The sequence below is a fragment of the Epinephelus fuscoguttatus genome, linkage group LG13 (genome assembly GCF_011397635.1).
Source record: "Epinephelus fuscoguttatus linkage group LG13, E.fuscoguttatus.final_Chr_v1".
NCBI classification, from domain to species: Eukaryota; Metazoa; Chordata; class Actinopteri; order Perciformes; family Serranidae; genus Epinephelus; species Epinephelus fuscoguttatus.
The window spans coordinates 17,132,852-17,145,739 of NC_064764.1; the positions used below are offsets into that span (position 1 = coordinate 17,132,852).

The 12,888-nt window shown below is 41.5% G+C and overlaps 1 protein-coding gene across 1 annotated transcript in view; it reads left to right on the top strand.

Annotated features, from left to right (window-relative positions):
* The window catches only part of slc12a8 (solute carrier family 12 member 8), a 32,095-nt gene that overhangs the window by 12,782 nt on the left and 6,425 nt on the right, over window positions 1-12,888 (top strand). Inside the window, exons 6-9 of the mRNA XM_049593818.1 lie at window positions 6,891-7,004; window positions 7,428-7,515; window positions 8,992-9,079; window positions 12,665-12,811. Coding sequence (XP_049449775.1) covers window positions 6,891-7,004; window positions 7,428-7,515; window positions 8,992-9,079; window positions 12,665-12,811 — 437 coding nt within the window. The remainder of the gene's footprint in view (window positions 1-6,890; window positions 7,005-7,427; window positions 7,516-8,991; window positions 9,080-12,664; window positions 12,812-12,888) is intronic.

Sequence of the window (12,888 nt, forward strand, 5' to 3'; positions counted from 1 at the left end):
TACTCGTTAGCATAGCCAGCTTAGTTAGCAAGCTAAGTCACCAATATTCTAGTCTATTGGCAAGTTTACTCATTAACATAGCCAACCTAGTTAGCAAGCTAAGTTGCTAATATTGTAGTCTGTTGGCAAGTTTACTCGTTAGCATAGCCAGCCTCGTTAGCAAGCAAATTCACTAATATTCTAGTCTGTTGGCAAGTTTACTCATTAGCATAGCAAGTCTAGTTAGCAAGCTAAGTCAATAATATTCTAGACTATCAGCAAGTTTACTCATTAGCATAGCCAACCTAGCTAATGAGCTAAGACCTTTGTTCAAAGTTACTGAGGATTTTATTTCACTAACTTCAGTTTGGAAAACTAGCTTAGCTCTAAAGAAGCACAAAGACATTTAGAAAGAAGCACAGGAGCAGCACACTGATGGTGTCAGAGGGCTGTGATTGGTTCATTGCAATGTTGGTCCTGGAATTCAATGTGGGATGTTGATCCAGGAGCATGTCAAAAAAAAACTTTGTGTGTGACACTCCATTATATTACATGCATGTTCAATAGTGTTGTCCACCCCACAGAAATTTTCTTCAGTGCATAGGCAGTCATCATGTATAAATTTAGATTAATACATTTAAAATACCTATTTTAATGCATTGATTCAGCATCTCACTTGTATAGGTCAGCTGTGCAAGCTCAATAGTAAGTTACAGAAATGACCAACATCCGTCATTCTTTGAGGGGAAAATTGCAGATGTCTCAGTTATCTCTGCAGCCCTGTGCTGCATACATGGTAGAGTGGGTATAATCTGAAAAATGAGTTCCCGATCATATTTCATGGCTCACCTGATCCATTTCCAATTCTCCTTGTTAGCAATGTACTGTTTAAACGCTGTAGCATCCATGTTGTTTCCACATCACAGCTTTAAGCTCATGAACACAGAGAAGTCAGAGAAACGACCACTGACCTTGGCTGATGAAGGTCTTCACTCAAGTCAGATTTAATCGCTTCTCATTCACTCACACAAGCAGGCAGAAGTACCCTATCTATGATAACAGCAAGTGGGAAAATTTGGGGATTTATGAGCACTCAGATGTTCGACAGGCTGACCCTGTACACAGCAGACACTAAAAAGAGTCGTTAAAAAAGATTTGTTCTTTCATTTCCGCCCATCACTATTAGGCTATTAGTTTCACTTATGCTTTTCCTTTTGTGACAAGTCAAAATATGAAGGAAAGCATAATGAACTCAAAGAACTGAGATTTATTTAGAAATGAATGAATACTGCAACATGGACAGATTTTTGACAGGGAAAACAAGAAAAGTAAAACCCCAAATACTGAGCTCTCCGTTAATGTAGCAAAATAACCTGGTGTCTTTTGTAGGGATCAAGTGTGGCAGTTTGGACACATTTTTATTTGGACATCAGTAACTCATGAAAAGTATGTGAAAATAAAGAAATGTGTCATATTCAAAATATCAAGACATTTTTTAATCTATTTATTTATTTGTAAAATTCATCTTAGAGCCTTTTGATCCTTGATGCCACAGTATTATTATTGATTGATAAAAAATGCTACGTTAAGCCGGGGAGGGCTGAGTGAAATTCAGTTTGGCCTCCAAAATGAGGAAAAAAAGTCTGGAAACCACTGACTGTTGACTTGAGTGTGGATGTCAGTGACCTCTTCGGGCCAGCAGATGTCGCTGTAGTATTACTTATTAGTTGTCAGTATTAGTGTAGCGCTCTGCTGAGGCCATATCTGTGCAGTTTACTTCATGGTGTCTTCGTGTGTCTGTGTAAAAATCGTTCTGATACACATTGCTGAAGCTGAGAGCTTCCTTTTGTCCTCAGTGGCTGTTTGGTGTGGGAGGAAAGTTCTGGACAGTGCTGTTTTCTTGTGGCTCGAGTGTGTTTATGGAGATTTCTTTTTTTTTCTTTGTGGTGAGGAAATGTTGCCTTTTTTGAGTGGATTGTATTCTTTTGCCGGCCATCAGGAAGTCCTTCCCCACATTTCCTGTTCTCACTGATTATCAACGTCCTGTCCAGTGGGAAGAGAAAAGTGTTCCAGAAGTCAAGCCAGTCTTTATGTGAACAGGACATCACAGGCACACAATAGTCAATAAACTTTAGTGCTCACTTAAAGAAAAATACAAATATACAGTATTTCAAATAGTGAACTTTCCTACTTTTTCTCTTTTTCCCTGCAAACCGCAAAGAGCTCAGTATACCTGTCCAGCCCAGGGCAGTGTTTTTGCAAGATTAAGCCTTACAAGTTCTCAGTCCCAAGACTCAAATCCTACCCCTAAACCAAACTTGTCCACCACTCCCAACCTCCAGCCGTCTTCATGTTACAGTAGGCAGAGGCCAGTTTGCAGTCCTGAAAAACTGTAGGAGAACCAGCCGTAATGGCTACTCCAGGTTTTTCCAATTAAGAGCTTCTGTGTGTGTTGTGGTGACCTCACGGTTGGCAGAGAACCAGCAGGTCCACTAGCTAGTTGAAACAGCCCAGATTAGCCTGCGCTCACTGAGGCACATCCTGAAGGAAGGACAGGCGTCACCGCCAAAGTCATGTGGTCACAGTTTGATAACACGTTCCCCTATGTACTCTTTCAGACACCGCGGTTCATCATTGCCAAAGCTCAGGAATGGCATTTAATATTGGCAAATATTGGCATTTAATACAAAACAGGATATCTAATCGCCTCTATTCATGATCTGAAATGGTCAGATTTATTTATTATACATTATTATACATGCACATGAACTCTGACCTGTAGACTGACCTGGCTTCCTCATTACTCCACCCTTAAGGATCTGTTAAGTGACTGATTATGACAAGTCCTTCCTGCAGCATTGTGACAGGTGGAATTTTAAAGCTGCATAGCTGCAACATGTCAGACAGCTCAGAATAGGGCTCCATCAGCCCCTGATGGGTGGACAGTTTATTTACCAACTTCAGCCATTGCGTTGTAAATTATTTACTTTGGTCAGTAACACTGCCAACACATTGTCTCTGCAGCCAAACAATTCAACCACAAAACTTTCTGATTGTAGTGCACAAATGAAATACAATCTGACATGCTTACCCAGTCCCCTCAGCTGAAGCCTATTCCCCACAGGACAGGAAGCCATAATGTGTGCTGCTTGGGTCTGGGGTTTAGGGTGTTAACCAGACTCACCCACATTTTTGGAAAATGACAAAGAGAAAAAGCCAGAACTGAGATCTGAGGCCTGCTGCTGCTCCAGAGACCGCCACATCGTCTCTCTCTGTGATCCACGCTATAATATATAGCACTCAATCATCCCAGTGGGACCAGCTCCACCTTGTGTAACATCACAGCCGGCCCTGTTCTCCATGCACAGCAGTTTATACTGGTTAGTGTGGGACGGAGGGAGAGGCCACAGACGCTCATGTAATCTGACTACACATTCCACTGTGTATCAGAGGAATGCTGAGTTCAGAGAGGAGCCCCACTCTGACCATACACTTGTTCTTCACACATTATAATACTCATCATATGAATGCCTTCACCACAGCTTCATCTGAAATCATGCTAGCTGTAGTTGAAAATGTGTCTAGTCTTTGGCGATCAGATCCCATTATCAGGTCATTGTATTTTTAAGGAGGTAGTGAAGCCATGCGTGATACAGGATACATCCCTGATGTGGTCTAGACTAGTGGTTCCCAACTGGTCCAGCCACAGGGTCCAGATTTGTCCTTCATCATTAGTTCATCGTCCACACTGTTGGATACATTCAGTGTCATACCTGGGTTTGGTAGGGGGAAACGTGGTGGGACAAGAACAAAAGTTAAGTTGGTGAAAGTCCGACTTGGGCGGTCTGCTGTGTGCACTGTACTTGTACTGGAGGCAACTGGGGTCCCAACAGCGAATTTTTGCCTTGGGGCTCCCCTTCAAATGAATCTGACCATGCCTTATAAAGGAGAAGGGTGTGAGGAATGTGAATATGCACTTCTTTCAGAAAATGGAAAAGTTGCACAACAGTTCTTGAAAGACGTATTTGTTTGCAGCTTTTTTTATACCACAGTTTTTGAGATCAAATACTCTAGCAGTGTATCCAAGCAATGAATTTGTGTTCATAGAAACAGTTTTCTGACAACCCTCCGAGACTCAGGCATGTCTGGATGCTGGAGTGTATGTTGTAATATGGGTGGGGAGCCCATGGCTCAGACACGGACACTGACTGGCCTGGATCTGTTAGATTCTGATTGTTTGGACAGAGGGCGGTCTCACAGGGTCACAGAGGGAACAAGAGTCTGGGCACCTCGTCCCATTTGATTTCAGTTTTTTACAGCCGCCTTAAATTCCTATCCTGGAGGGCATGTACACTTGGAGTAACTAGTCGATCCAGCCCTCATGGTTTTGGCTTTTGTCTGAAACAAAAATGGAGAAAAAACAAAAGCATTCTCTCTCTCTGTCCCTTTTCTCTCACTCTCTGTCTCCCTCTCTCGCTCACTTTCATTCTTTCTCTCAAACTTGGAAGCTGCCGAGCTTCTGAAAAGGGTGGTGACTTCCTTTTGGATAAACATGTCATTAATCTGAGAGAACACATTCTTTCCCATCGCAAGATAACCAAGGGGGAAATGTCCGGTGTTGTAACATAGGCCTGCCCTTCAGGCTGTGTGCTTTAAATGGCCCCCACCAATGCACAACACTCTCTTCCCCTGCACGTTTAACAGACGGACCTTGACCCAACTGCATACTTTAAAAGTGTCTCACTACCTATTGTTGTCATTTCTTTTGATTTTTCAAAAAGACATTACCAGTCTATAAATGGAGCCATGAAATCCCAGCTCAGGCAACGCTGTAATCAACTCTGATCAATCGAAAAACTTCAATAAGTATCTTTTTGCCCACCAGCATTTATGTCACAAGTACAAATCCTCTAATTCAGAGTGATAAAATGCAATATTTTTCAACCCTGTGGTATATGTGTGCCAAGACACCTGTAGGTGCTGTAGGTCTTTACAAGGAAATTCCCCTGTGCAGATGTGGTGAGTTTACATTTCCAGTTCGACTCAACTTCTCCAGGTGCAAAAAGTCACCGTTATTCACCCAGGAAGAAAAAAATGAAAACAAGCACATTTTAAATTTTGGTTTTATTTGACCTTCATTAAACCAGGAAGTCCCACTGAGATCAGAAATATTTTACAAGAGATACTTGGCTGAGGTAGCAGCCAATCAAGACACATTCAAAATGCAACAAATACAACATATAATACAAAAATCCACAATAAAACAACATCTATTCAAACATAGTGACCTCTCAAGACAAACAAGCACATGTCTCTGTCACCACATTCTGTATGGTGCCCTTAAATTGATCAATGGATACAAATGTTTCTAATTTTAGATCTTTTTGAAGATTGTTCCATGTCCAGGGTGCAGAGTAGGAGAATGCAGTTTTTCCCAGATCTGTTTAAACCCAGGGTACATTAAAAAGCAATCACTTAACAAAGAAGGCTGCAGAGGTAGGCCAGAAGTTTGCCCAATATTGTTTTATAGATAAAAATATACCAGTGCTGTTGTCTGTGAGTGGTCAATGATGCCCAACCCACCCGCTCGTAAAGAATGCAGTTAGATGAGTCAGGGACTTTGCATTTGTAATAAAACGTAGAGGTGCATGGTACACTGAATCAAGGCTACGTAAAAAGGAGAAGATTGCATGCATACAATATAACACTGTAATCAATCACAGACAGAAAAGTAGCTTCCACAAGTTTTTTCTTAAAAAATGAAAACAACATTTATTTCTAAAATGAACACCCCACAGTAATGATTACTTTTTCATCAGACCATTTTATAGCTGTGAGGAGCAATACAACAACCAGCCTGCAGTCTAGCACTGTAGCCACTGCAGCAAAAAGTTGATTTTTAAGTTTTGTTTTTTTTTAAAATCAGAATTTATTATCAGAAAGTCAAATCTGAAACAATTCCATTTTATTTTGACAATTTTGTGGATGAGAGTGGACTATTGGCAAAGTTTGGTGCATTTTTTTTTGTCTAAAGATAAAAATTCGAGGGCATTATTGGAAAAAAAAATACAATAGATGACTATCACAAAGTCTGGATCAGACAAACAAATCTAAAAAAAAAAAACCCACTTAAATGGCAAAATGTTTCTTGATCTATAAAATACGTTTCATACCCACTGTCTTATACAAATTAAAACACTATACAGACTCCACAAGGCCAAAATACACAACATATATCCAAATGTGTTACCAGCTTGTGATAAAGTAGAACTTTTCCCACTGCTTTATAATGTGCCCCAAGGTTGCATTGTTTTGGTCCGATGTCTTCAACTGTGTCTCAGAAATTATTAATATTTCACTAGAACCAGAACCTGTGTTAATCATTCTGGGTGTATCTGAAGCATTCTGACAACTCTCCACTGCCAAACAAAAATAATCTCCTACTGTATCATTACAGCAAAAAAGCTATTACTCATACCACGGAAAGGACCAACTGCTCCAACCTACAATATGTGGCTACGTGACCTAACCTTTATTTACTTGACGCGCATTCAATTCACCTATGTTTTGTCTTGTTTACATGTTTTTGTTCATGTTCTCCTACATCTGTGAGCTTGTCATTTCAAAACTGTTTTCTGTAGAAAAAAAAAAAAGAAAGAAAGAAAGAAAAAAAAGAGTGCTGACACTACAACATGATATACGTAATTTCATCTGGGGTGTTCAATAAAAACACTGCGATAGTATAGATGATAATGTCAATCATGTTATTTATCATAACACAATGGATTCTGTCAAACAGTTTACAGGTTTGCACTGTTGATGCTTTTGACTGTTGACTCAGTGAAGACACACTGGTAATCCTGTGATTAGGATCAGACCTGATGTACTTTGTGTGTTGTCTCCTCTCTCAGAACATGGATTCATTGGTTATTCAGCCAGGCTGCTCAGCAGCAACACGATGCCAGATTACAGCCCAGGAGAAAACTTCTTCACTGTCTTTGGGGTCTTCTTCCCTGCTGCTACAGGTGAGCTGGCCCCATCATCTCTTTTTGATCTAACACTGTGTGAAAAACATGCAGGTATCACACCTGCAGTTTGCATAGTCATGTGCAGGTTGTGTTCAAAACACCTTATCTGCCCTTTAAAGGAATACTTCAGCCCCCAAGTGAGTATAGCAGTTACTCAGCCTGTGTTACTGTGAAGTTTTCTCAGTGCTTCACTCATGGTGGAGGCATGCGAGAAATACAGAGTTTTCTTCACGAAATTCAACATGAAATGGGGTAAAGTGACAGACACACAAATGATCATTTTGGGGGTTGAAGTTTCTTTAAGGTTAACCATCAACACTCCAGCGCTCTTTTCATATCTTGCAGCTACACATCTGTGCGGAAATACATTTTGTATTGTTCAATTAGTTGTGTTCATTTTTGTGGTTTGTGTGTGTGTAGGAGTTATGGCAGGCTTCAACATGAGCTCAGACCTTCAGCGGCCTGAACACAACATCCCTGTGGGAACACTGGCAGCTGTCTTCACCTCGTATGACAACACCCCGACACACACACACACACACACACACATAGAATATGTTGCAAAATAAGAAAACATCACATGGAAATACTCACAACACCACAGCTACAGTAAATGTGTACAAACTGTGTACAAACCCACAGTGAGAGTAATTAAACAGGAAGAAATAAAGACAGCACAGTTAGGCCTGTTGTAAAAGTACACAGATGGAAGTACTGTGGGATTATACAGACTGAGCTACAGTGAAGCCTCAAGTGGCCCACTTGGAAATGTTAAGTTTTAGTACCAATAGTGTTGGGGAGTAACTACCACATGTAATAAAATAAATGTAATCGTAAGCAAGCTACAGTTACTGAGAAAAATATTCAATTAATTGCATTTATTAATCAAAATGTTAATGTAACAGACTAAGTTATTGTCAGTACATAGTTTACATGTAGAACTTTAATTATAACAGTGGTTCCCAACTGGTCTAGTCACGGGTCCAGATTTCTCTTCAGTCATTAGTTCAGGGTCCACAAAGTCTAGAACATTCAGCATCATACTTGCGTTTGGCCATGTCGTTGAGCTAGTTTGCTGTCTCTGTCAAGTAGCTGTCCATTGGTCATTGGCTGAATCCAAATGCTTGCGCTTCACTGCACTTGCAGACTGAGGGCTGTCCAAATCCACAATTCATCCGGTCCACAAGGGGCCTCGAGCAGACTTTCTGCAGACTTCCAGAGAGTCCGCTTCGGGTGCAGACTTCAGCAGACTTCACTGATTTAATAACACAAAATTCATTGCATTAGGGACACTAGCAGTCTCTGCCCTGGGAGACTTAACGTGATGACAGTAAATATGTCACACTACTGTATGTACAACTGAAGTCCGTGAGGGTTCAGTCCGCAAGTCCGGAGGGTGGACATTTGGATTCAGCCATTAACTCTACAGCAGGAAACAGCACTTCAGAATAAAAGCTCTGTGCCTAAAATTTACTATACTCAAAAATGAAGTGTGTTTATTTTAAATGTGACACCTTTGCGAGTCACTTGCAGTCCATTTAGAATGGACCTGCGACCCACTTTTGGACCACAACCCACCAGTTGGTAACCAATAATCTGTAACCTATTATATTTCAGAAGTAACCTTCCTAACACTGAGTCCCAACATGTCAGAAAATATTTTCTGTTTTCTACAGTCATCCTACAAAGTTCTGTTTCTCTTGATGTCATACTACAAGAATAGTTTTCAAATATTACACCACAGAGTCTCTCCCATATGAATCATCCAAAATGGTACTTTCCAAATATGATGCTCTCAGATCATTTTGCGGCACCTTCCATCAAAGGGCAACCTTTTCCTTCTACATTTGAGAGAACAAACACACCCATATTCCCAGCATTGCCCTGTCAGACACTCGGGCCGTGATGACACAATTCTCCTATTAATAGTGAGAGAGCAGCAGTTGTTAATAACCCTGTGTGTCGTACTGTTGGTGACCCGCAGGTGGTTCCTGTATCTGGTCTTTGTCTTCCTTCTGGGGGCCGTCTGCACCAGAGAAGCTCTGCGCTATGACTTCTTGATAGCAGAAAAGGTAAACTTCCCCCTGTGTTTCCATCCTGCCCCGTTAGAGGGGCCCTCTCATCAGGAGGGGTGAGGTGAGGGGATTCCCCGTGATGGCTCACTTTGTTGATGTGGTGGTGGTGTGGTTAGGTCAGGTTCTGACTGTATGCCTGTTCTCTGCCCTGAGATGTGGAAACCACTGCAGATTTTTTTCACTCAAGTAGAAACAATTATAATTGATTTCATACTCAGGTTCTGTCCCAGTACCCACACTTGTGGTTTTGAACACTTAGATGCACTTTCACACACTGTCGGTTAGTGTGTCCCACATCGGAAAGACATTAACACACCGTCCACATCACCCTCACCCTCACACTTCCTCGTACTTATTCAAGCAGTTATTTAGAACAAAGTGAATCCCACAGTTTCTTACAGTGTACAGCTCCACAGTAGACCAGTTATTGTTAGAGAGGCTGTAAGCTGGTTTTAAGGCCGACAACAATCATGAAAAAGTTTTGAAAATTCAGCATGAATATTGTTATCACGTCCAGATACTACAAAATTATGGCAGAACTTCTACAGATGTCATCAGGTCAAATTAAAATTTGTTCCTCTTAATGAGACTGACAAGAATAATATCAAATAAGATGAATATTTAGTATAAAAATTAAATATAAAATCTTTTTATCAGAGATTTTGTGAAGGATGTTCTGTCTTTCAAAATGTTATCAGACAGAGTCCATTCAAAATTTTTCCATGTTAGGTCTGTTACGTATGATAGAGCTATGTGCTCTGTAATTGTGTTACTCCTCTGCTCTTGAATGTGCTTTTTGTTAAAATCATCTGATCATAACTGTAATAGTGCATCACTGATTCTTCTTATTATATCCAACAAATACACTGACTACATCTACATCTACACTGGCTTGTGCCATGTACTGTATTTGCATGTTACAAGTCCCAGACTTTGACACACTTAACGGGCACTTTGGCACGGTGGTAATAAGTGCGAATACGTCATACGAGTAAGCACTTGACTACTTGCAAATATCTCAACTGTGAGTATTGGGGTGGACCCAATGTTTCAGTACAGAGACCTTTTGTCAGGCAGATGATTTTCTGGTCTGGTTTATGTTACCTTTTCTCACCAATGCATTGCAGTTCAGTTTGCAGGTACGCACAGATATTTGTTTAGTTCTTACGGAGTAGCTGGTAAAGTTAAATGAATAAAGGGCATTTAATGAAGTAAGTTAAATGACTAGTATGTACTAAACAAGTAAAATGACAAACAGCTAACTAAAGTACAATTAATCACATATAATAAGGGGATGTATTAGTGAGGGTATACAGTGAAGAGTAGACAGTTTTAGCCCTCTACAGCAGCTGTGTTTAGATCTGTTACTGTTTAAGTGGCGGATGCTGTGGGTTTGGATGGATCACTAACTTAACTTTAAATCAAAGATTGGATGTTGTGTCACACTGATTATGGAGAGCTTTTGTATTCCCATGTGTAAATTGGGATGGCAGCACCCCAAACACACAAAATCTGAACTGTCTTACCTCAGTTTTAAGTCTTAATATGAGGTGTCTTTATTTTGAATATAACTTAAACGTCCAATGTGTAGGATTTAGGGGCATCTACTGGCAGAAATGAAATATAATATTCTTGTTTTTTGAGGCGTTAAGTCAAACACGTTCAATCAATCAGTTTTATCTATAAAGCCCAGTATCACAAATCACAATTTCTCCATAACACTGTGACCTCCAGCATGCACGGGGGCGGCTTCCAGCCGAGTGTGAAGCGGTCCAGACGAGAGTCAGCACCTCCAAATCTGAGGCCGTGGTGCTCTGCTAGAAACCGGTGGATTGCCCCCTCCGGGTTAGGAGAGAAATTATTGCCTCAAGCGAGGGAGTTCAAGTATCTTGGGGTCTTGTTCATGAATGAGGGTAGAACAGAGCATGAGATGGATTGCGGCTTGGTGTAGCTTCTGCACTGATGTGGGCACTGCGCCGGGTCGTCGTGGTGGAGGATGGAGCTGAACCGGAAGGCAAAGCTTTCGATTTACTGGTTCATCTAGGCCCCAATTCTCAACTATGGTCATGAGCTCTGGGTAGTGACTAAAAGAATGAGATCATGGATACAAGCGGCCCAAATGAGTTTCCTTCATGGGGTGGCTGGGCTCAGCCTTAAAGATAGGGTAAGGAACTTGGAGTGGAGCCACTGCTTCTTCACCTCGAAAGGGCTCAGTTGAGGTGGTTCAGGCATCCTGGACGCCTACCGTTAGAGATGTTTCGGGCACGTCCCACTGGTAGGAGGCCCCGGGGCAGACCCAGAACACACTGGAGGGATTACATATCTCATCTGGCCTGGGAATGCCTCGGGGTCACCCAGCAGGAGCTGGAAAGCGTTGCTGGGGAGAGGGATGTTTGGGGTGCCTTGCTCGGCCTGTTGCTCCCGCAACCTGACCCCGGATAAGCAGATGAAAATGGATGGATGGATGTTTTTAGGAGTTTATAATCACCTGAAAATAGGAATTGTTGTGTTTTTGGTACCTTAAGGCTCATTTATATTCTTTTATGTACTGAACAAGATACGTCTGTTTCAAGCATTGTAAATATCATTGCCCCCAAAGTCCATGCGTCCCTCATGACAGAATAGATGGCAGTTAAGGGCAGAGTTAAAACAGACACACCAAACACTGGCTCTAGATAGGGCTTTTTGCAGCTTTGCATATTTGCCACTGTAGTTCTCCTACACAGTTGCCACCCAGGAGACGTTTCAGATGTGCAACCTCATTGCCAGATGCCATTTAATCCTACATACTAGACTTTTAAATGTTGTAATGTGTAATAGTTGAATTAAACAATATTAATGAAAAATGAAATTGGAAACAAATGCTTATTATTATTTCAAGGTATGTGAGTAATTTTAATTGATTTCTTCCACTCTCTTGCATAAATGTATCATGCTTTGCGTGTCTGTTGAACACTTGACTTAAACAAATCATGCTGCTACAGTCTCACACACATGGAGGTTTGACATTTGAACTTTAAATTCTCTGCCTCATTGAGGCTGGGTTTACCCTCCATATGGAGAGCGGATGTTAGAAAGACCGGTCCTGGTGGGCTTAGTTTGCACAGAGCAGAGCTAAGGTCAGATTCATGCACGTACAGTAACACACAAAGTGTTCACAGCTTTGTGATGTGCCATTAAAAAGTGGGAGTAAGTGAGTAAGTGTCAGTTTTTATTTTAGTCCATCTGCATCAGAGTCTAAACTACGGGTGAATCAGGGTAGTGTAAATTAACTTAACAGCAAGAGTTCTGTAGCCTCCAGCTCCAATCAAAGTTACTGGCCAGTTGTCACTACGACATTGTGGAGTCGTGTGTACAAATAGTGTAGTATTATTGCAAAACTAACGCTCATATTAATATTCGATTTTGCTTTAGCCAATCACCGACTCTATTAAAAAATTCTTGACTCCTCCATCAGTGGTTAGTTCTCATTGTTTTTATAAGGGGCTGCTGCAGCGGAACTGAACTTGGGTGTAGCTGTTGTGAGCTCCCAACCCCACCCTATCCTCTTCCACCCTCTGTTTGTTTTCCCTCTTCCTCCAGGTCTCCTTGGTAGGCTTCCTCTTTCTGCTGGGCCTCTACATCTCCTCCCTGGCTTCCTGCATGGGCGGCCTGTACGGAGCACCCAGGATCCTCCAGTGCATCGCTCAAGAGAGGGTCATCCCCGCTCTGGCCTTCCTGGGAAGAGGGGTGGGTGGATGAATGGAGCCCGAGAGGCATTACAGTATACGGAAAAACATTAGCTGGAGTCACCATGATGTGGATGC